The 25690-nt window shown below is 44.9% G+C and overlaps 1 protein-coding gene across 2 annotated transcripts in view; it reads right to left on the bottom strand.

The window, feature by feature from the left end:
- Nucleotides 1-5171, bottom strand: part of FAM83A (family with sequence similarity 83 member A) — a 52316-nt gene extending 47145 nt beyond the window's left edge. For both annotated transcript variants that reach the window (XM_068234939.1, XM_068234940.1), the window contains exon 1: nt 4464-5171. In XM_068234939.1, coding sequence (XP_068091040.1) covers nt 4464-4946 — 483 coding nt within the window. In that variant the 5' untranslated portion in view covers nt 4947-5171. The remainder of the gene's footprint in view (nt 1-4463) is intronic.
- Between the last annotated feature and the right edge of the window lie 20519 nt (nt 5172-25690).

Below are 25690 nucleotides of genomic sequence, written 5' to 3'. Positions count from 1 at the left end.
TTATAACTGAATACAAAGATAAACTGCATTAAAGCATATAGATACCCACACACGGATCAGTGAATAATGGCGCACAGCGCATATGCATAAAAATGGCACCGCATAAAAAACATATGCTTATTGCTATTAGTACTGCATAATAATGGCGCACAGGGGAAAAAAAAGAAAAACAGCACACAGTAACGTTATTTATCAATAGTGCCCTACATAAGCCAAACTGCAGACGTTATTTAACTGCAAAATGGTGAATGGATTTAATGTAACACTGTCAAGGTTAGGGTTAGGCACCACCAGGGAAGATTTAGGGTTAGGCACCACCAGGGGGGTGGTTAGGGTTAGGCACCATCAGGGGAGATTTAGGGTTAGGCACCACCAGGGGAGATTTAGGGTTAGGCACCACCAGGGGAGATTTAGGGTTAGGCACCACCAGGGGGGTGGTTAGGGTTAGGCACCATCAGGGGAGATTTAGGGTTAGGCACCACCAGGGGAGATTTAGGGTTAGGCACCACCAGGGGGGTGGTTAGGGTCAGGCACCATCAGGGGAGATTTAGGGTTAGGCACCACCAGGGGGGTGGTTAGGGTTAGGCACCACCAGGGTAGATTTAGGGTTAGGCACCACCAGGGAGGTTTTAGGGTTAGGCACCACCAGGGAGGTGGTTAGGGTTAGGCACCACCAGGGGGTCTTAGGGTTAGGCACCACCAGGGAAGTGGTTAGGTTTAGGCACCACCAGGGAAGTGGTTAGGGTTAGGCACCACCAGTGGGGGTCTTAGGGTTAGGCACCTCCAGGGAAGTGGTTAGGGTTAGGCACCACCAGGGGGGGTCTAGGGGTTAGGGATAGGTACAGAGAGGGTTCTGTGTGTTAACGCTAATTTTCAATAAAATAAACAGAGCCAAATAACGATAAGGATTTAACGCTAAATAGCGATAAGCGACAAACTGATTAGTGGCAACACCGTGCGCCATTATTCGCAGCCTCGCAGGTGCCATTTTCAAATGGATCCACCCACACAGGCGTTCCAAAAATTATCTGCATGAAATTCATTAATTTGAAAAAATTAATTTGAAAATGAAGGAAATCTTGAGAATCCCCCATGAGAGATGGAGGAGTCCAAAACCTGTCAAATATGTCAGATTTTGACTGCCTACTGTTTAGTGACAGCAAGACAGGAAAGAAAGTTAATTATACTGTGCTTTATTCTGGAACAAATGTACTTTTTATACATATGCATAAACATGGACTTTAACCACTTTCCGACCGCCCATAGGCTGCGTAAAGTGGCCGTGCATGTGTGCGTAGGCTTGCTTGCCCCCCCCCCCCCCATTGCTGCACCCACCAGTGTATCGTGATCATCTCTCCTGCATTTGAAAATGTCTGTTTTGCACTGAAAAGTGCAAAAAAACTGACATTTTAAAACCTCGGTTTTGCCGGAAGTGGTTAAATGCTACTATTTTTTTTTTTTTTTACTATAGTGGTCCTTTAAGTCAAAGCATGAACAAAATATTTTGTCCAAAGGTTGTTCCCATCACATTCCTGTCCACATCATTGGAACACATCCTGCCAAGTTACCAACATACTTTAAACGCAATACCTTGGTAAGTCAGTGCGTACATTAACCATGAAATCTGCCTGAAACATCAGCAATTACTTTCACTCCTCATGGTTGTAAGACGGAACACTGAACGATAACTCGTGATTGGTTACTCTGTTGCTGCACTCTTTATACCGCATGATATACACTACAAGACATTTTCAACAGATCAGAAGATCAATTCCATATAAACATCAAATCTAACAAAAATCTAACAAAAATGTGATGCCCTCTTGATCATCGTTCAATTATCATATGTTCCTTATCAGACAGATGGGGAAGAGAAATGCAAACAGATGTGAGTGATGTTAGCTTTGTACAGCGCAAAGTGTGCATGGTGGTATCCATTACAATTACTGATATTGACTATTTAAAGGACGACTGTAATAAGAGGGATATGGAGGCTGCCATATTTATTTCCTTTTAAATAATGCCAGTTGCCTGGCTGTCCTGCTGATCCTCTGCCTCTAATACTTTTAGCCATAGACCTTGAACAAGCATTTATCAGATCAAGTGTTTCTGACATTATTGTCAGATCTGACAGGATAAGCTGCATGCTTGTTTCTGGTGTTATTCAGACACTACTGCAGCCAAATAGACCAGCAGGGCTGCCAGGGAACTGGTGTTGTTTAAAAGGAAATAAATATGGCAGCCTCCGTACGTATACCTCTCACTTGACATTTAAGGCCTCAATTAACTGAGCTTTATCAAACACTTTATCAAACGTTTGATAATTTACCTCATGAGTAAAATCTAAATTTGAATTCATGAAGGTGTTATAGATTTATTGAACATTTTATCGGTAAAACATTCGATAAATATATAACACCTTAGTGAATTCAAAATTAGGTTTTACCCATGAGGTAAATTATCAAACGTTTGATAAAGTGTTTGATAAAGCTCCGTGAATTGAGGCCTGTGTCATCAGCGCTGGGTAATATGTTGGTGCTTTATAAATTCAATAAATACTGTAAATAAATAATAATAAAAATAAAACTAAGCTTTGATCTAATAATGTATGGTGGACTTTATTATACATTCTTTTGTGTACTGTGATGAGGTGATAACTCTACAAGTACCGAAAATCTCCACCAGTCATTTTTTTTTTTTTACAAATTCAATAGTACAGCAGTTTTTGACTGTGTTTACGAAGAAATTGATTGGAGGTCAGTGTTAGTAAAGCTGATAGTAAATCTGTTTTCGATGGATATTGCGATTGATATTATGATTGATATAATGATGATCAATTATTTTATAACCAACTTAAGACCAAAATTGCAGATCAGTCTTTAGATATATTTTAGCCGTTAAGATGTTCCCGGGGTGACATGTAACATGGGGCCTGATTCACAAAGCTTTTCTTTTAAATTATCTCACCTAATTTATTAACTCACAATTTATCTCTCCTTAAATGATTTAACTTATGGGTTAGCTCTCCTTATTGGACATATTTCATGGTTTAGCTCACCTTATTTGACATAACTCATGGTTTAGCTCTCCTTATTTGACATAACTCATGGCTTAGCTCTCCTTATCTATTTATCTCATGAATGATCTCTCCTTATTTGTTTATCTCATGCATAAGCACTCCTTACAGTTAAAGGGAAGATTCAGGGAGGGATAAAAAAAAATAAAAATCCGCATCCACTTACCTGGGGCTTCCTCCAGCCCGTGGCAGGCAGGAGGTGCCCTCGGCGCCGCTCCGCAGGCTCCCGGTGGTCTCCGGTGGCCGACCCGACCTGGCCAGGCCGGCGGCCAGGTTGGGCTTCTTCTGCATTCCAAAATGCGCCTTACGGCGGCGCGCTGACGTCATCGGACGTCCTCTGGGCTTTACTGCGCAGGCTCAGAACTACTGAGGCGCATTTTGGAACACAGAACAAGCCCGACCTGGCTGCCGGCCTGGCCAGGTCGGGTCGGCCACCGGAGACCACCGGGAGCCTGCGGAGCGGCGCCGAGGGCACCCCCTGCCTGCCACGGGCTGGAGGAAGCCCCAGGTAAGTGGATGCGGATTTTTTTTTTTTTTAACAGTCCCTGAACCTTCCCTTTAAGGTGAACAATAAGTAACCTTTGCGAATCAACCCCATGATGAGATAGGCATTTGTATGTACAGTGCCAAATATAGTAGTAACTAGGCTGTGTTTCTTTTTTTCTTTTGCTACCTGAAAGGGTTAACCTTCAGGCATGCAAGAGACAGCTCCTTTCTTGTCGGACCCTTGTAAGATTATAGCAGAACCCTCACTGATAAGGAATTACATCTATAAAACTATTCCGTAGCAGAGAACAACTTCTGAGAACAGGGGATAGACAAAAATGGGTCAATAGTTCATGGATTTTAGCTCTGGGACACTTTATTGACTGAGATTTAGCAGAAACAATAAAACATTAAATGTACTTTGTAAACGTTTAAACATAAAATTTAACCATGAGATATCTAGAAAAAGGGGTCATTTTTAGGAGTAGGAGGATAGATACAATTGTTTATCCCATCAGCTTATTTTCGCTTTGGGCTCACATTAATATTGATTGCAATATTAGTAGCAAATGTGCACTTCAATTCACGACCAGATATCTTTGTTTGATCGAATATCTAAATGGGCAAAAGCATTGTACAGTGTATGGCCAGCACTTAAGAGCAGCGTGTTCCTGCCTTTTGCTTGCTGTCATATTGTACTGTAATCAATGGATGTTTACTTTGTACAGTTCCATGGAATATGATGACTCCGTATGAGAAGTTCGTAAGAATGCTAACCTAGTGCCTGAAGGCCAAAGCTTTTAATGTACATCGTAACACTATATGGTACCTGTAAAATCTACTAGCAGGGATCTGGTACAGCATGTGTGGACACATTCTAACAGCACCATTTCTCTCCTACCTGCGTTGTTCGGTGAATGCTCCTCCGAATGGTCTCCCTGATGACGTTGGCTTTGTCAGACTGGAAGTAGACCGTGGCACTGGACTTGTCCTTCAGGTATGGCTTCTCGTCTGACTTCCAGTTGTGCAAGGGCGTCGTGGGCTCGCTGGCGTCCGAATCACTCGGGTATAGACTCTCAGACTTGTGAGAGAAGTTCCCGTTCTGCTCTGGCCCATTTTCATCTTCGTTATGATCTCCATTGGCGTAGTAAGGCTCCTTAACATTGTCCAAAATGTACTGGACCTCCGTCTTAGAGAGAAAGTCCACCTCACCTTCATCAGTCAGGACTTTTTGGTAGGCGTCCTGACCATTGTCCAGGAGGGCATCTGTGGCCAAGCGGGCACTCTCGTTGTAGCTGTATTCCGCCTTGCCCAGTCTTGACCATTTGTTTTTGGCCTCTTCGAGACGCTTCTTGATTTTGCCAAGTGCTTTACACCTGTTCATGGTGACTTGAGGGAATCCAGAAAAGTTCTTTCAAATTGCCCAAACGTTCCCAGTTTGATGGTCACCGATATGTGAAGGTTATCCTAGTTCGTGCTGTTTGGAGTGGTGAGTTGTCCTTTCTCTGTGTTCTGTAGAAGCATGGAGCCTTGCAGCTACATGCCCACTAGAACACTCAGCTTCACCTGAACTGCAGTGTGACAATGCTTCTTGGATAGGCAGCGGAACTGGCCTCTGAGGGGAAGTGAAAGCTGTCTCATCTAGCTTATCTAAGAACAGACACGCCTTACCTGTAAGCTACACCTGTGGTTGAGCAACTCCCCATAGAGAGCTGTCAGTGACTGTCATGTCCCTCACACATCACACGGTGAATGAACCTGTCACAGGAGCAGCTCATGGTGCCGGTACGAGTACAAGGATAAGTCGGCTTAAGGCAAACACAATTTTAAAAATAGTTTTGCTTCAAGTAGCAGCATTAGATCACCTCTTTTCTAGCAGTTTTCACATGTGGGCTTAAATATAACAAGGAAAGTAGCAATTTACGGAATGCAATGCAACTTAATCCGCAGCAGCCAGTGAGCAATCAGTATAATTTTTCTGACATGTACTGACCAACCGGAAATTGAAATTGGTTGTGTGTAGCAGAACAGGGAAGCATGTGATCAGCTTGATCAGCTGATACATTTGAAAGGTTCTAATTTGCCGGTCACCGTCATGTGTTGCTTTTGTTTCCTGTGGTGGAAGAAGGAAATATTTGCAAATTAGAGCCTAAATAAAATAGTCCATCACATGACCAACGTGATCACATGCTTCTTCACGTTTTCTGCTGCACACAAGTAACTATATAACTGGGATCACCCTATTGGAGACATATTATTATTATGTATTTATATAACACTGACATCTTCTGCAGCACACTACAGAGTACATAGTCATGTCACTGATTGTTCTTGGGGGAGCTCACAACCTAATCCTACCATAGTCATAGTCTAATACCCTACTATATTATTATTATGTATTTATATAGCACTGACATCTTCTGCAGCACTTTAGAGACAGACACAGAACATTTATATCACACTTTTCTCCTGGCGGACTCAAAGCACCAGAGCTGCAGCCACTAGGATGCGCTCTATAGGCAGTAGTAGTGTTAGGGAGACTTGCCCAAGGTCTCCTACTGAATAGGTGCTGGCTTACTGAACAGGCAGAGCCGAGATTCGAACCCTGATCTCCTGTGTCAGAGGCAGAGCCATTAAAGAGAACCCGAGGTGTGTTTAAAGAATGTTATCTGCATACAGAGGCTGGATCTGCCTGTACAGCCCAGCCTCTGTTGCTATCCCAAACCCCCCTAAGGTCCCCCTGCACTCTGCAATCCCCCATAAATTACAGCTGTGCTGTGAGGCTGTGTTTACATCTGTAGTGTCAGTCTCGGCTGCTCCCTCGCCTCCTGTATAGTTCCGGTCCCTGCCCTCGTCCCTTCCCTCCAATCAGCAGGGAGGGAAGGGATGCAGGCGGGGACTGGAGTTCTGCAGGAGGCGGGGAGAGCAGCAGACTGACACTATAGAGATAAACACAGCCAGCTCTGACAAGCTGTTTGTCAGCAGCGTGGCTGTGATTTATGAGGGATTGCAGAGTGCAGGGGGACCTTAGTGGGGTTTGGGATAGCAGCAGAGGCTGGGCTGTATAGGCAGATCCAGCCTCTGTATGCAGATAACATTTTTCAAACCCACCTCGGGTTCTCTTTAACCATTACACTATCCAGCAACAGAGTACATAGTCATGTCACTGACTGTCCTCAGAGGAGCTCACAATTCCCTACCATAGTCATAGTCTAATGTCCTCCCATATTATTATGATCAGGTATTTAACCACTTGTGGACCACAGACTTACAACCCCCAACCCCCCCCCCCCCCTCCCTTCCAGTGACCAGGTGATTTTTTACAGTCCTGCACTGCGCAGCTTTGCCGATTTATTGCGCAGTCGTACAACTTAGCACCCAAATTAAGTTTACTCCCTTTTCTTCCCACCAACCGAGTGTTCTCTTGGTGGTATCTGATTGCTGCTGCAACGTATATATATATTTTTTAATCAATTTTTTTTTTTTTTTTTTTTTAAATAAATAAAGCTATTTTTCTTTAACTCCCCCCCCCCCAGAGATCCACCATTACGATCACCTCTTATAGGCATCAGCTGATGAGAGGGATTTGATTGTGAGCCACTCCAGGGGACAGCCAAGTGACAAAGCTAGATCGCAGTGCTGTACAAATGAGAAAAAAAATAAATTTTCTTTTCCTAATGGCCTGCCAGCTCCGATCACAGCTGGCAGGCTGTTTACTGAGCGCCGCTCTGTAACTCAGCGTGGAATGCACACGCATTCCTTGCTAATCTCCACCTACAGGACCTGAAGCCAATCGGTGTTAGGCGGTTCTGTAGCTGCCACCCTCCTAGTCCGATTGGCGTTAGGTGACCTGTGTTGCCACAACTCACCCCCAGCTCAGCAGCCGCTGCCTTATTGGTGGCCGCCAAGTTAGGGGTGGGCTGTGGCAACTCAGGCAAGGGTTTCCAAAGAGCTTCGTCAGTCTTTGGGAACATGGCCGTGACTGCACTCCTGAGGAGAGGGGGGAGAGTCACCTGTGACCCCAAAGATGCCAAGATGGCAGGACAGGTGAGTATACCCCACGATTCCCCCCCCCCCCCCCCCCTCCATCTTTCCTCATTATGACACAGCCTGTCATTGACAAGCTCTGTCATTTTTACCTTAGGTACTCTGACATCTGCAGCAATTTACAGAGTACGTAGTCATGTCCCTGATTGATATGTGAGGTGAGCTCACAACTTAATCCCAACCATAGTCCTAGTCTAATGTAATATATACAGTATATGAATACATATATTACGTATGAAAATATAATATTGCAAAATTCACAAAAATGATAACTTTCTTGAAAATGTGTTTACACGTGTCCAATGGCTTCAGTGGGTTTGGGGAAAATGTGTTTTCGCATGCATGCCCCTAATTTTTTGCAAACATTCTTATCTGTAAGAAAATTGTACTTTGTTTTGCAAAATTGATGGCGAAACAAAATTCAGCTGAGACAGTAAAACATTAAACCTACTTTTTTAGCTTTTAAACACAAAATAAAACTGTAAGATTCTAATTTATTATATTATTTATATAGCGCCGATATCTTCCGCAGCGCAGTACAGAGTTCATATTGTCTTGTCACTTTACTGTCCCTCAGAGGGGCTCACAATCTAGTTCAGGGGTAGGGAACATTGGCTCTCCAGCTGTTAAGGAACTACAAGTCCCACAATGCACTGCAGAAGTCTGACAGCCACGCTCATGATTAACCTCCCTAGCGTTCTGGACGAGCTAGGCTCGTCCAGAGACACCGGGGGTGACCGCTCAGGCCCCGCTGGGCCGATTTGAATATTTTTTTTTTTTAAAACACACAGCAAGCACTTTGCTTGCTGCGTGCCTTACCCGATCGCCGCCGCCGATCCGCCGCGATGCAGGGCCCCCCCAGGCGAGACCCCGTGCGCTGCCTGGCCAATCAGTGCCAGGCAGCGCTGAGGGGTGGATCGGGTCTCCCTGTGACGTCACGACGCCGCCGACGTCGATGACGTCACGATGTGTGTCGCCATGGCGACGGGGTAAGCCCTCCAGGAAATCCCGTTCAGAACGGGATTTCTGGACGGGCCATTGCGCCGATCGGAGGGGTGGGAGGGACGCCGCAGGGAGGGGGGAATCATGTAGCTAGTGCTAGGCTAGCTACATGAAAAAGAAAAAAAAATATGTGCAAAAAACGTTCCCGCGGCCGCAGGGCCGTGGGAATCAGAACGCCAGGCAGGTTTTAATAAAGGCAAATGCATGCTGGGATTTGTAGTTTTATCACAGCTGGAGAGCCAAGGTTCCCTACCCCTGATCTAGTCCCTACCATAGTCCTATGTCTATGTATGTATCGTGTAATGTATGTATCATAGTCTAGAGCCAATTTAGAGGGAAGCCAATTAACATATCTGTATTTTTGGGGATGTAGGAGGAAACCAGAGTGCCCGGAGGAAACCCACACAGACATCGGGAGAACATACAAAACATACAAGCTCTGTGCAGACAGTGCCTTGGCTGGGATTCAAACCGGGGACCCAGTGCTGCGAGGTGAGAGCGGTAAAGGCCTGAGCCCACTTACGCAGTTATGTCCGCTTGTGTCCACTTTTCAGCATCTGTAACATTGATGTGTGACTGAAAAGCAGACACAACTGCGTCAGTGGGCTCAGGCGCTAACCACTACGCCACGGTGCTGCCCACAATTTAGAAATATAATTCTGGCCATACACGCATTCATTTTTACAGGCAGATTTGATCACCATCATTGTAGCTGCCAATTATCTGTGGCCCAACGAGCCGCATTGATCGTAATTTCGACCGATTCATGGCAAAAATTTACTGAAATTACAATCAGACTGGATGGTAAATTTAGGTCGATCAGACACAGTGGTGGAGAGGCGAAAGACCGACGGCCCATATCGAACGGCCTGTATTGAACATTGCAATGCTGCAGTTCGATTTTACAGTGAAATCTACTGAAAATCTGCGTGCAGTGTATGGGGGGAATCGATCAGATTTGAGCGCATTGGTGATCATCGGCGATCAGAAAAGTGATGCAATAGTGGAACCCTCTGGAGTGGTCCCACTTGTAGCGTTGCTATGATCGTAGAGCAAACGCAAAGCGATGCAGGCAACATTTTGAGAGAGATCGCACCAATGGCTGCAGAGCCAAATCGCAAATCACAGACTATATCCCGCAGCACACCGCCAGTGGATCCCGTCAGGAAGTGAAAAAACAAATTGCTCTGCTAAAGCGCTTTGAAAAGCACTTTACAAAAAAATTAAGTGCGCTGGTAAGCGCCAGGAGGGGGAAAAAAAAAATCGGCACCAGCGATTTCGAGTTTCGATGTGAACAAAGCCTTAATGGTGACGTAGCGACTGGACATGCTGCAAGATGTAGGGCTGACATGCTTGTTCGGCGGTAACTGGTTTCGATATCGGGACGAGTGATGAACACGACAGAACCCCCAGCGCTTCCCCCACTAGTGTAAAATGTGCCCCCCTGGCGTCCCGTGCATGAATACTTTACCTGTCTGTGTCCGCCGCTGGCTCCAGGCTCCACCCTTAGTACACATACAAGTGCCCCATGTGGTTGCCAGCGTATACATGAGCGTGTGTGATGTCACAAATGCGCCCATGTTAAGCCGCCACCTACATGGGGCGTAGTTATGAGGATGGAGCCCAGAGCCAGCCATGGACACCGAAAGGTAAACTATACTGAACGGGGCACAGCAGGGTGGGGGCACATTTTACATTGGGGGACAGTGGAAAGGGCGGCGAGGCAGCGGATGCAGCACCACAAGGTCGATTTCTGAGAGATTTCATGCTCAAATCAATCAGAAATTGGCCTGCGGTGTGTGGGCAAACAACAGATGTCTCTCCGATCAGATTCGATCAGAAACAGATCTGTCTCTTGGTCGATCTGCCCATACATTATCTGATGTATGGACACCTTAATCCGCCAGGTGGATTGCTGGCCGGGCGGCCGAGAGGCGTTGATGGCTGCTGTACACATGCTGGTTTCTTGGCAGAGGTGGTCGGTATTGTCTGCCTCAGAAGAGTTTCATCTAGTGTGTGTACGGAGCTTTAAAGGACAACTGAAGTGAGAGGGATATGACGGCTGCCATATTTATTTCCTTTCAAACAATACCAGTTCCCTGGCAGCCCTGTTGATCTATTTGTCTGTAGTAGTGACTGAATCACACACCTGAAACAAGCATGCAGATAATCTTGTCAGATTTGACAATGAAGTCAGAATCTGTTCAGGGTCTATGGCTAAAAGTATTAAAGGCTGAGGATTAGCAGGGCAGCCTTACAACTGGTATTGCTTATAATGAAATAAATATGGCAGCCATCATATCCCTCTCACTACAGTTGTCCTTTAAAGCTCTGTACACACACTAGATGAAACTCTTCAGAGGCAGACAATACCGACCACCTGTGCCAAGAAACAAGCATGTGTACAGCAGCCATCAACTCCACACGGCCGCCCGGCCAGCGATCCACCTGGCGGATTACTCTCTCCACTTACCCTGCATGGTGCATGACGTCAGGCCTGCGTCACTCCTTCCCCCATATAGGAACAGAACACGTTGCAAAGCTGCAGGCTAACAACGCGTCTTTCAGCCTCAGCCCAACCATATTGCCCAAGGGATCGAGTACTGATACCCGACGGGCAACATGCCTCATGTGTCCAAAGCTTAAGATTGCCTCTGACCCCTCTCACCGTGCCCACTCCATATTCCAACTTCTGCCTTCAAGCGTCATATACCGGTCAGTTGTAACTAAAACTTCTAGGAACAGCTTCTTCCCCCAGGAGGTAGCTCTGCTTAATTCAGAACCACGCTAATTCTGAATCTGCTAGGACTTGAAACATTATTGCACAGAACCGGGAAATTAATGCTTCATGCCGTTTTTGAATTATTCGAACTTCTATACTGTCATTGATTTATAATTGTCTATAATATCTGTCCTTGTACCGTATTCAGGGCCGGTTCTCTCATGAAACAAGGTGAAACACTTGCATCAGGCGCAGATGTTTGTACTGTTTTTACACTTACAGCATGCAGTCAAAGTAGGAGGAGAAGGGAGAGGAGAGCGAGGGGAAGAGGTCATCATTGGGGAAATGCAGATTGTTGTGCTGTGTCAGGAGTCTGACAGTGAGTGAGAAGGGAGGAGGCAGGAGAGCAGCAGTGCTTGATTTGACTTGTACAGCAGAAGGGAAGAGGGGGCATTGCTGTCCTGACTGCGGAGGCATAGAGGATAGCCGAGTAGCTAAGGGTGAGCAGTTTGTCACAGACCCACAGCCAGCCAGTGTGCTATTTTGTTTAGCTGCAGCATGTCATGTGAGAACATGAAATGAAGCAGAGTAAATCGTCGGGTGCAGTGCGATCATTCCGAATTGGGGGGTGGGGACGCAACCTCATAAGTTTGCCTCAGACAGCAAAAAGTCTAGAATCGGCCCTGACCGTAAATTTGTTTGTGTCCGTTAAAGAGAAACCGTGACCAAGAAATGAACTTCATCCCAATCAGTAGCTGATACCCCCTTTTACATGAGAAGTCTATCTCTTTTCACAAACGGATCATCAGGGGGCGCTGTATGGCTGATATTGTGGTGAAACCCCTCCCACAGGAAACTCTGAGGACCGTGGTCCTGGCAGTTTCCTGTCTGTGAACCTTGCTGCATTGTGGGAAATAGCTGTTTACAGCTGTTTCCAACTGCCAAAAAAGCAAGCAGCAGCTACATCACCTGCCAGCAGTAAAAATGTCACCATGTGATAAATGTCAGAATGTAAATCAGGGAGAGGAAAGATTTTACAATTGGGCAAACACTGACTAAATTATTTATACATAATTATTGTAAAAATGAAGCACTTTTTTATTACATTATTTTCACTGGAGTTCCTCTTTAAGTGCTGCCAAATTCCTAGCAACTTTGCAAGTGTAAACTTAGCTGGCCAAATAAAACGACTGATTCTGGAGGGATCCAGTTTGTGACGGATAATATTTTCGTGATCTGATGACACTTGATGCGATCTCCCGGCTACCATTGTGCGAGATCGTAGTGAAGATGCTGAAGGCGGAGGAGGGGCGGCCCAATTATCGTTATTACCGGATTAGCATTCTTACGAATCTTCTCTGTTCTACAAATCTGACATTAACAGCTGGTGTTATGGGATTAAAGTTCTGCTGTCACCTAGGCTTATTCACAGGAAGTGAGAGTGACACGGGACAGACATGGTGTTGCTTTTCACAATTGCCACAGTTGCTTGGCTGTCCTATCCCACGGTGAGAACAAGCATGCAGCCAATGGAGTCAGAGCGTCGCACCTGCATACAGGTTCTGGATTAGCAATTCCGATAATTCCACCTCTATTTTTAATTCACTTTTGCTTCCTGCCACTGACCATCACTTGAACCCTAGTGTGTTATATTAAAACAAAATCTACTAAATACTTGCATTGCTTTCTAAGGGCCTGTGGTCATGTGATAGAAGGGCTGCCAGGCTTTCCAGTTTTACAGAACAGGGATGGATTAAAGAGGAATTTTAACCAAGGATTGAACTTCATCCCAATCAGTAGCTGATACCCCCTTTCCCATGAGAAATCTATTCCTTTTCTCAAATAGATCATCAGGGGGCGCTGTATAACTGATATTGTGGTGAAACCCCTCCCACAGTGTGATGTCATGACCATGGTCCTGACAGTTTGCTGTCTGTGAACCTTGTTGCATTGTGGGAAATAACAGCTTTTTCCAACTGCCAAGCAAGCAGTCTCTCCCTCTGTGCATAGAACTCTCAGTAAATTACATTCCGTACCATTCCGTGGTGAAACCCATCCGACAGTGTGATGTCATTGTCATGACCATGGTTATGACAGTTTCCTTTCTAGTATGTTCCTCAGTGCACATGTATATCCATAAAAACAACCCTTTAGCCTATCACATTGTAAGTGGGTGTGGTTAAATATAATGGCAGTTGGTACTGTCTAGTTTTTCTTGTCTGCCAGTAGTAAAGATGCTGAATTACAGGCTCATGAACTACATGAACAAATGACATGGTGAATATCAAACACTTCTTGATTTCTCTTTTATTTTCTTAAAGTGGACCCAAACCAAATATTTTTTTTAATTAAAAACATTTAGTTGCACCACTCTGACACATACAAAGATAAATAAACACTCCTTTAAGCCTATGAGCATTTCAGTACATGCTTTTCACCCTCCTCTTTGCATAACTAGGGTTATACAGGTGGCAGCCATTAGCAATTCCTCCTTTGCCGGACACCACCTACTCCACCAGTTTGCCGGATTTTGTCCCGGCAATATGAAAGGAAGGGAGGGGTTCCTCCAATAAATGTAAAATATTTTATATTTGTCATCATGCAGCTGAAAAAAGGCTGCTATTTATTATTATAATTTAGAAAATAGATTTTATTTCTGAAATCTTGTATTTTTAATTTGGGTCCACTTTAACTTCTCACTTTGCAATGTATTGATTTATTCTTCTACTATTTTTCTGTAAAGTTCCTCTTTAACCTCTACAGCACTGCACCATGGGAATTGCCGTGGACGCGGCAGCAGCCCCAGGACCGCCTAACGCTGATTGGCGCACAGTCTTGGGGGTGTGCTTTGAAGGGAGATTGCGCGCGCATCTCCGCTTGAATGGCGGCTGCCTATGACAGCCGATTATAGTGACTGGCTGGCGGGGGGAGGGAGAAAGGGAATGTAAAGAAAATCATTATTATGTATTTATGTAGCATTAGCATCTTCTGCAGCACTTTACAGAGTACATAGTCATGTCATGGACTGACATCCATGATGCAAATCTCCCATTTCACCACACCATTGTGGGAACACTGCTTTCTTATGTGTTTGGGAAACATTGCCTAATCTTTGTCTGTGTTTTGGGAGGAAACTCTGGCCCATTGCCTCAGATCTACCTTACAGTTTGCTCCGCCCCCACCATATCATGGACACGCCCATTTTCCCTCCACATCATGGACACGCCCATTTCCCCTCCACGTCATGGACACACCCATTTTTCAGAGCGGCACTAGCACCCCCCTCCCGTCCCAGGTTGAGCCAAGAAAAATCTGGTCACTGTACTTTAGGGTCACGTGACCCTAATTTCCAAACACATGGTGTAATTGCACTTGTGTACGCACCTTAAAGGGAACCTTAACTGGCGAGGAAAAATAAATTCACTTACCTGGGGGCTTTCCCAAGCCTCTTGCAGCCGTCCGGTGCCCGCGCCGGTCCTTCGGTGCCCTCCGGTCTCCCTCCGCCGCTAAGTTTCGTTTTCGGACGACTGCCAGTCGTCCTCGGGCCACTTCCGCATTCCTAGTCGTAAACTGCAGTAAAGCGCGTCCGCATGACGCCAAACGTGTCATGTGCATGACGCCAAACGCGTCATGCGGACACGCTTTACTGCAGTTTACGACTAGGAATGCGGAAGTGGCCCGAGGACGACTGGCAGTCGTCCGAAAACGTAACTTAGCGGCGGAGGGAGACCGGAGGGCACCGAAGGACCGGCGCGGGCACCGGACGGCTGCAGGAGGCTTGGGAAAGCCCCCAGGTAAGTGAATTTATTTTTCCTCACCAGTTAAGGTTCCCTTTAAAGAGAAACCGTAACCAAGGATTGAACTTCATTCCAATCAGTAGCTGATACCCCCTTTCCCACGAGAAATCTTTACCTTTTCTCTAATAGATCATCAGGGGGGTCTGTATGACTGATATTGTGGTGAAACCCCTCCCACAGTGTGATGTCATGACCATGGTCCTGACAGTTTGCTGTCTGTGAACCTCGTTGCATTGTGGGAAGTAAAAGCTTTTTCCAACTGCCAAGCAAGCATATCTCCCTCTGTGCATAGAACTCTCAGTAAATTACATTCCATAGTTACATAGTTACATAGTTACTTTGGTTGAAAAAAGACATACGTCCATCGAGTTCAACCAGTACAAAGTACAACTCCAGCCTGCTCCCTCACATATCCGTGTTGATCCAGAGGAAGGCGAAAAAACCCTTACAAGGTAAAAATTCCTTCCCGACTCCAGATGGCAATCAGATAAAATCCCTGGATCAACATCATTGGCATTACCTAGTAATTGTAGCCATGGATGTCATTCAACGCAAGGAAAGCATCTAAGCCCCCTTTAAATGCAGGTATAGAGTTTGCCATAACGACTTCCTGTGGCAATGCATTCCACATCTTAATCACTCTTACTGTAAAGAACCCTTTCCTAAATAATGGCTAAAACGTTTTTCCTCCATGCGCAGATCATGTCCTCTAGTCCTTTGAGAAGGCCTAGGGACAAAAAGCTCATCCGCCAAGCTATTATATTGCCCTCTGATGTATTTATACATGTTAATTAGATCTCCTCTAAGGCGTCTTTTCTCTAGACTAAATAAACCCAGTTTATCTAACCTTTCTTGGTAAGTGAGACCTTCCATCCCACGTATCAATTTTGTTGCTCGTCTCTGCACCTGCTCTAGAACTGCAATATCTTTTTTGTAATGTGGTGCCCAGAACTGAATTCCATATTCCAGATGTGGCCTTACTAGAGAGTTAAACAGGGGCAATATTATGCTAGCATCTCGAGTTTTTATTTCCCTTTTAATGCATCCCAAAATTTTGTTAGCTTTAGCTGCAGCGGCTTGGCATTGAGTACGATTATTTAACTTGTTGTCGATGAGTACTCCTAAGTCCTTCTCCAAGTTTGATGTCCCCAACTGTATCCCATTTATTTTGTATGGTGTTAGACCATTGGTACGACCAAAATGCATGACTTTACATTTGTCAACATTGAATTTCATCTGCCATGTATGTGCCCATATAGCCATCCTATCCAGATCCTGTTGCAATATAACACTATCTTCCTTAGAGTTGATGATTCTGCACAATTTTGTATCATCTGCAAAAATAGCAACATTGCTCACTACTGTATCCACTAGGTCATTAATAAATAAATTGAAGAGCACTGGACCCAGTACAGACCCCTGTGGGACCCCACTGCTAACAGTCTCCCATTTTGAGTATGATCCATTGACCACAACTCTTTGTTTTCTGTCCATTAGCCAGTTCCCTATCCAAGCACACAGACTCTTCCCCAGTCCTTGCATCCTCATCTTTTGCACCAGACTTTTGTGGGGAACAGTGTCGAAGGCCTTAGCAAAGTCTAAGTATATCACATCTACAGCATTCCCAATATCCATATTAGCATTCACTACCTCATAAAAGCTGAGCATGTTAGTCAAACAGGACCTGTCTTTAGTAAACCCATGTTGATGCTGAGAAATAAGATTATTTTCTACTATGAAGTCATGTATAGTATCTCTTAGTAACCCCTCAAATAGTTTGCATACAACTGATGTTAAGCTTACAGGTCTATAATTTCCTGGATTCCGTACCAATTACCTGGCAGAACTAAAGATGTCAGCACCAGTGATACATTTCAGAATGTAAATCAGGAACATGAAAGATTTTACAATGGGCAAACCCTGACTAAATAATCTATAAATGAAGACATTGGCCTCAATTCACTAAGCTTATCTCCTGTCTTTAATAACGTTTCTAGAGTTATCACCATGGTGATAAGGCATGAGGTAAAATGTTTCCTGAATACTACATGCCTTATCACCATGGTGATAACTCTAGAAACATTATTAAAGAAAGGAGATAAGCTTAGTGAATTGAGGCCATTGTATTCATTTTGTTATTTTCTCTACAGTTCTTCTATAGATTCAAGCTCTGCTTCTCTATTCAAAGACCAGGGAAGGAATCGATGTCCACTCAAAATCGTGACTATCAAGTAGCTGGAAAGTGTACTGGTTAAGGGCTCTGCCTCTGACACAGGAGACCAGGGTTTGAATCTTGGTTCAGTAAGCCAGGACCTAGTCAGTGAGGAGACCTTGGGCAAGACTCCCTAACACAGCTACTGCCTATAAAGCACCCTAGTGACTACAGCTCTGGTGCTTTGAGACTGCCAGGAGAAAAGCACAATACACACTCACCTAAAGGATTATTAGAAACACCATGATGTTTGATCCCCTTTCACCTTCAGAACTGCCTTAATTCTACTTGGCATTGATTCAACAAGGTGCTGAAAGCATTGTTTAGAAATGTTGTCCCATATTGATAGGATAGCATCTTGCAGTTGATGGAGATTTGTGGGATGCACATCCAGGGCACGAAGCTACCGTTGCATCACATACCAAAGATGCTCTATTGGGTTGAGATCTGGTGACTGTGGGGGCCATTTTAGTACAGTGAACTCATTGTCATCTTCAAGAAACCAATTTGAAATGATTTGAACTTTGTGACATGGAGCATTATCCTGCTGGAAGTAGCCATCAGAGGATGGGTACATGATGGTCATGAAGGGATGGACATGGTCAGAAACAATGTTCAGGTAGCCCTTAAACAATTCCCAACTGGCACTAAGGGGCCTAAAGTGTGCCAAGAAAACATTCTCCACACCATTACACCACCAGCCTGCACAGTGGTAAAAAAAATGATGGATCCATGTTCTCATTCTGGTTACGCCAAATTCTGACTCTATCGAGACTCTTCGGACCAGGCAACATTTTTCCAGTCTTCAACTGTCCAATTTTGGTGAGCTTGTGCAAATTGTAGCCTCTTTTTCCTATTTGTAGTGGAGATGAGTGGTACCTAGTGGGGTCCTCTGCTGTTGTAGCCCATCCGCCTCAAGGTTGTGTGTGTTGTGGCTTCACAAATGCTTTGCTGCATACCTCGGTTGTAAAGAGTGGTTATTTCAGTCAGCCTTGCTCTTCTATCAGCTTGAATCAGTCGGCCCATTCTTCTGTGACCTCTAGCATCAACAAGGCATTTTCGCCTACAGGACTGCCGCATACTGGATGTTTTTCCCTTTTCACACCATTCTTTGTAAACCCTAGAAATGGTTGTGCGTGAAAATCCCAGTAACTGAGCAGATTGTGAAATACTCAGACCGGCCCCTCTGGCACCAACAACCATGGCAAGCTCAAAATTGCTTAAATCATCTTTCTTTCCCATTCTGACATTCAGTTTAGAGTTCAGGAGATTGTTTTGACCAGGACCACACCCCTAAATACCTTGAAGCAACTGCCATGTGATTGGTTGATTAGATAATTGCATTAATGAGAAATTGAACAGGTGTTCCTAATAATCTTTTAGGTGAGTGTAAATGTTCTGTGTCTTGTCAAGTACCTATGAGAGATGCTACCTCAAGTTGTTCAGGATCACAGTCCCTGCATGGTTATGTTTTATGATGCTATTATTGCGTTGATGGCACTTGTAGATAAGCATGTGATCACAGCACACCACAACACAGATAGCGAAGATAAAGAAGACGTCTCAAGGACTAAACAGGAGGATGAATGTGATGTTTGCAAACAAAAAAGGACAAGTCGAGGCCAAACAGCGCACATTATGGATGCTTCAAAAGATCCAGTATCCGCATAATCCAGCCACAAGTGGGGAGAGGCACATTGCACAACGCAGAGACTTATCCAGATAGAATCCAACATGAGTGTTTACAGAAGGGAGGAACTTCACTGTGTTCTGCAAGCCTCACATTAACAAGTCAACCTCCTCTCCTCACACATTCCATGATCTCCTATGGGCCGGGCAAGGGACCAAATAATAGGGGGGGGGGGGGGGGACGCAGCATTTGCAGGAACAGCGGTAAGCAACGGTATTGGCACAACAAGAGCAACAGCTGGCAGTAAATGTCGTAAAAGCATACATGCGAACAGACCCTAATGCTAGTACTGCCCTCAGCATATCCCATCTGGACTATTGCCATAGATAGCCTCTGCTGTGTGGTCTATTAATAAGCTGGCATCATACACCGTGCTGCTGGATTCAACCATTTCTCCTCAGACCTGTGGGGTACCTAGGGCATTTAACACCTGGTACTGGGTATTAAGACACCCCCAAAAAAGGAAAGGAGCGAATGTGGCATGTTAAGTGCGCCACGGTGGGTAATGCCAGGTGTAGGTTCCCCCCGTAAAGTTGGCCTCAGTATAGGTAGCTACTATAGTTGCCCCCAGTATAGGTAACATAGTTGCCTCCAGTATAGTTGCTCCAGTGTAGGTAGTATAGTAGCCCCCAGTGTAGGTAGTATAGTTGCCCCCAGAGTAGGTAATATAGTAGCCCCCAGTGTAGGTAGTATAGTTGCCCCCAGAGTAGGTAATATAGTAGCCCCCAGTGTAGGTAATATAGTTGCCCCCAGCATAGCTAGTATTGTTCTTTGCCCCCAGTATAGCTAGTATAGTTGCCCCCAGTATTAGTATAGTTGTCCCCAGTATAGCTAGTATAGTGCCCCCCTGTATAGCTTCCCCCAGTATAGCTAGTATAGTGGCCCCAGTATTAGTGTAGTTGCCCCCAGTATAGCTAGTATAGTGGCCCCCAGCATAGCTGCCTCCAGTATAGCTGGTATAGTTGCCCCCAGTATTAGTATAGTTGCCCCCAGTATAGCTAGTATAGTGGCCCCCAGCATCGCTGCCTCCAGTATAGCTAGTATAGTTGCCCCCAGTATAGCTAGTATAGTTGCCCACAGTATTAGTATAGTTATAGCTAGTATAGTTGCCCACAGTATTAGTATAGTTGCCCCCAGTATTAGTATAGTTGCCCCCAGTATAGCTAGTATAGTTGCCCCCAGTATTAGTATAGTTTCCCCCAGTATAGCTAGTATAGTTGCCCACAGTATTAGTATAGTTGCCCCCAGTGTAGCGCCAGTGGCGGCTCCAGCTTCAGATTTCTGGAGGGGCTCAAAAGGGGCACAATGGCTGGCCGGCGGGGCTCATGGGGGAAGTTTGCGCTGTGTGAAAAAATGAGCGTAGTCATGATGTCATGTGGGCGGGGCTAACTGTAATGTAGTTGTACCAGCTAATGTAGTTACATAAAAAAATATGAAGTAAATGCACATAATGACAGACAGCGGTTTCCCCAGTAAATGCATGTAATGACAGACATTGTTTCCCCAGTAAATGCACATCATGAGAGACAGAGTTTCCCCAGTAAATGCATGTAATGAGAGACAGCGTTTCACCAGTAAATGCATGTAATGAGAGACAGCGTTTCACCAGTAAATGCACGTAATGACAGACAGCATTTCCCCAGTAATTGCACGTAATGACAGACAGTGTTTCCCCAGTAAATGTACGTAATTACAGACAACGCTTCCCCAGTAAATGCACATAATGACAGACAGTGTTTCCCCAGTAAATGTACGTAATTACAGACAACGTTTCCCCAGTAAATGCACATAATGACCGACAGCGTTTCCCCAGTAAATGCACGTAATGACAGACAGCGTTTCACCACTAAATGCACATAATGAGAGACAGCGTTTCACCAGTAAATGCACGTAATAAGAGACATCGTTTCACCACTAAATGCACGTAATGACAGACAGCCTTTCACCAGTAAATGCATGTAATGAGAGACAGCATTTTACTAGTTAATGCACATAATGACAGACAGCATTTCCCCAGTAAATGCACTAAATGAGAAACAGCCTTTCACCAGTAAATGCACATAATGACCGACAGCGTTTCCCCAGTAACTGCACGTAATGACAGACAGCGTTTCACCACTAAATGCACATAATGAGAGACAGCGTTTCACCAGTAAATGCACGTAATAAGAGACAGCGTTTCACCACTAAATGCACGTAATGACAGACAGCCTTTCACCAGTAAATGCATGTAATGAGAGACAGCATTTCACTAGTTAATGCACATAATGACAGACAGCAATTCCCCAGTAAATGCACTAAATGAGAAACAGCCTTTCACCAGTAAATGCACGTAATGAGAGACAGCGTTTCTCCAGTAAATGCACATAAGAGACATTGATGGACTGGGAGGAAGGACTCAGGCTCAGGCCTGGCTGACGGTGGTGGGCTGGGGGCCCCAGGGCAGCTCAGGCTCTGCTGGTGGTGGTGGGCTGGGGGACCCTGGGCAGCTCAGGCCTGGCTAGTGAACCCAGGTAAGCATAGGCCTGGCTGGTGGTGGTGGGCTGGGCGGAAGGAGTCAAGCTCAGGCTGGGCTGGGGGCCCCAGGGCAGCTCAGGCTCTGCTGGTGGTGGTGGGCTGGGGGCCCCAGGGCAGCTCAGGCCTGGCTGGTGGTGGTGGGCTGGGGGCCCCAGGGCAGCTCAGGCCCTGCTGGGGGTGGTGGGGTGGGGGACCCAGGGCAGCTCAGGCCTGGCTGGTGCCAGCATCACATCACGTGTAAAAAAACCAAGAACTAAAATAAAAAATCATTCAAGTAGGCAATGGCAGTTGGCTTGACTGCCCACCCCACCCACCTTGAGTGATAATGACCACCTCAGCCAATAATCGGGCATGTGTACTGCTGCTGGCCACCCCTCAATCCCAGAGACACCCATGCCTGCCAATTCCATTGTTCGTGCCGCTCCCCCGCCATGACACGCCACTCGTGTCCCTCTGTCGCCCCCCCGCATAGCAACACAGCGCATCGGTAGCTTTGTAGCTGACACACGTGTGTGCAGCCCGGCCCAGCGATGCCGCAAAAAGGGGAACAGGTACTGATCTCTGACAGGCAACTTCCGTCAAAAGTGTGTATGTACTTTCGGTCCCTTGAAGAGATTTTCTGACACAAGCTATCCCTGTACCTGGTATTTTTAATAGTGTGCCCTTTTATTTATTGAGCCCTTTTAGCTTGTCATTTCAATTATAATTTAATTTAAAGTGATCCTCCAGACTAAAAATCGACTCAGCAGCACTGAAAAGGCCTGGTGTTTCTTTAACAGTTTCACAGCATCAGAACTTTGTTTCTCTTATACAAGTCTCATTTTTAGCTGCACAGAAGAAAACTGCCCGGGCAGTTTTCCCCTTATGCTGTGCAAAGCATGATGGGATTTCTGATGTTGTTCTCGTTCTGCTGTTTTGGTGCAATTTTTTTTTTCATTTTGAATTTGACATTTGAAGCCTAATGTGTGTAGATGGGAGGGGTTATCAGGACACAGGACAGTTGGAACTGTGTTTCATGCTCCCTGTCACCTCCTTTCAACCAAAAAGATGGCTGCCCCCATGACAAAGATGGCAGCCCCCATGAATCACAAACATTTGCCTGTTCTTTTAAAACAGGGTGGGTAAAAGATTATATTACCTATCTATTCTAATTAACATAACTAATGTAACTTAATAACAGTATGTTTGTTTAGGCTGAAGTTCCCCTTTAAGTTGCGTTTTGTTTTATTCTGCAGATAGGGCCTCATACAGCTGGGATTGTGAAAGACCTTCTGTGAGTCCCTTTGAAGGGTAATTTCAGCCTAAACAAACATACTGTCATGAAGTTACATTAGTTATGTTCATTAAAATCGATAGGTAATATAATCTCTTACCCACCCTGTTTTAAAAGAACTGTCAAACGTTTGTGATTTCATGGGGGCAGCCATCTTTTTCATGGGGGCAGCCATCTTTTTTGTTGAAAGGAGATGACGGAGCATGAGACACAGTTCCAACTGTCCTGTGTCCTGATCACCCCCCTGCATGCGCCGTGCTTCAAATCTCAAAATCAAAATAGAAAAAACGAATTTGCGCCAAAACAGCAGAAGGAGAACAACATCAGAAATCCCATCATGCTTTGCACAGCATCAGGGGAAAAATGCCCGGGCAGTTTTCTTCTGTGCAGCTAAAAATAAGGCTTGAGTAAGAAAAACAAAGTTCTGATGCTGTGAAACTGTTAAAGAAGCACCAAGCCTTTTCAGTGCTGCCCAGTAGATTTTTAGTCTGGAGGTTCACTTTAATCTCAAATCTTCTGGAGCTAAAAGAATATTGTTTTCAGCAATCTTATAAAACACTCCAGTAATTATATACAACAAGAATGAACAGAGATTTCATAGGAGATGTGAGCAGGCAAGTATTCTGTGTCCCCATGTAAAAGGAACACACAACAATAATGACATAACACACATACACCATTCCCAAGTGCAAATATTAGTATGGATTTCAACATACATTGTGCAATAAAAGTCTGTCTGATAAATACAATATACTGACTTGTGTGAAGTCTTATATTAGTCCAGCCAGTCTGATACTCTAATTATACATTTGTTTCCCCTCTAGGTCTCTGCAAATTATTATTTTTATGTATTTACAGTGGCTTGCAAAAGTATTCGGCCCCCTTGAAGTTTTCCACATTTTGTCACATTACTGCCACAAACATGAATCAATTTCATTGGAATTCCACATGAAAGACCAATACAAAGTGGTGTACATGTGAGAAGTGGATCGAAAATCATACATGATTCCAAACATTTTTTACAAATAAATAACTGCAAAGTGGGGTGTACGTAATTATTCGGCCCCCTGAGTCAATACTTTGTAGATCCACCTTTTGCTGCAATTACAGCTGCCAGTCTTTTAGGGTAGGTCTCTACCAGCTTTGCACATATAGAGACTGAAATCCTTGCCCATTCTTCTTTGCAAAACAGCTCCAGCTCAGTCAGATTAGATGGACAGCGTTTGTGAACAGCAGTTTTCAGATCTTGCCACAGACTGTCGGTTGGATTTAGATCTGGACTTTGACTGGACCATTCTAACACATGGATATGTTTTGTTTTAAACCATTCCATTGTTGCCTTGGCTTTATGTTTAGGGTCATTGTCCTGCTGGAAGGTGAACCTCCGCCCCAGTCTCAAGTCTTTTGCAGTCTCCAAGAGGTTTTCTTCCAAGATTGCCTTGTATTTGGCTCCATCCATCTTCCTATCAACTCTGACCAGCTTCCCTGTCCCTGCTGAAGAGATGCACCCCCGAGCATGATGCTGCCACCAGCATATATGACAGTGGGGATGGTGTGTTCAGAGTGATGTGCAGTGTTAGTTTTCCGCCACACATAGTGTTTTGCATTTTGGCCAAAAAGTTCCATTTTGGTCTCATCTGACCAGAGCACCTTCTTCCACATGATTGCTGTGTCCCCCACATGGCTTGTGGCAAACTGCAAACGGGACTTCTTACGCTTTTCTGTTAACAATGCCTTTCTTCTTGCCACTCTTCCATAAAGGCCAACTTTGTGCAGTGCATGACTAATAGTTGTCCTATGGACAGAGTCTCCCACCTGAGCTGTAGATCTCTGCAGCTCATCCAGAGTCACCATGGGCCTCTTGACTGCATTTCTGATCAGCGCTCACCTTGTTTGGCCTGTGAGTTTAGGTGGATGGCCTTGTCTTGGTAGGTTTACAGTTGTGCCATACTCCTTCCATTTCTGAATGATCGCTTGAACAGTGCTCCGTAGAATGTTCAAGGCTTTGGAAATCTTTTTTTGTAGCCTAAGCCTGCTTTGCATTTCTCAATAACTTTATCCCTGACTTGTCTGGTGTGTTCTTTGGACTTCACGGTGTTGTTGCTCCCAATATTCTCTGAGACAACCTCTGAGCCCTTCACAGAGCAGCTGTATTTGTACTGACATTAATTACACACAGGTGCACTCTGTTTAGTCATTAGCACTCATCAGGCAATGTCTATGACTGACTGCACTCAGATCAATGGGGGCTGAATAATTACGCACAGTCAACTTTGCAGTTATTTATTTGTAAAAACTGTTTGGAATCATGTATGATTTTCGTTCCACTTCTCACGTGTACGCCACTTTATATTGTTTTTTATGTGGAACTCCAATAAAATTGATGCATGTTTGTGGCAGTAATATGACAAAATGTGGAAAACTTCAAGGGGGCCGAATACTTTTGCAACCCACTATATATAGAACTGACATCTTCTGCAGTACTTTATAGAGTACACAGTCATGTCACTGACTGTCCTCAGAGGAGTTCACAATTTAATCCCTACCATAGTCATAGTCTAATGTCCTACCATATTATTATTATTATGTATTTATATAGCACTGCAGGGCCAGATTTACCATAAGGCACTGTAGGCACTTGCCTACAGGCGCCTGAGGTGGGAAGGCAGCTCACTCCCCTCCCTGAGCGCCTCCCTCCTTCCTTCCCTTGCAGAGTCCTGCTGAGAGTGTAAGTGAGAGGTTACTCACCCTGCTTCCTGCATTCCACTGATGAGATCTCCCTTCAGTCAGGGACACCTCTAGCTTTTTATACTGAGTTTCCTCTAGCTACATAATATTGAGGGTACTTCTGGCTACCTAATACTAAGG

Source organism: Hyperolius riggenbachi, chromosome 5, assembly GCF_040937935.1.
Source record: "Hyperolius riggenbachi isolate aHypRig1 chromosome 5, aHypRig1.pri, whole genome shotgun sequence".
Classification (NCBI taxonomy): Eukaryota; Metazoa; Chordata; class Amphibia; order Anura; family Hyperoliidae; genus Hyperolius; species Hyperolius riggenbachi.
Note: the sequence above shows the minus strand (reverse complement) of the source record. Positions and strands in the feature narration are given on the sequence as shown.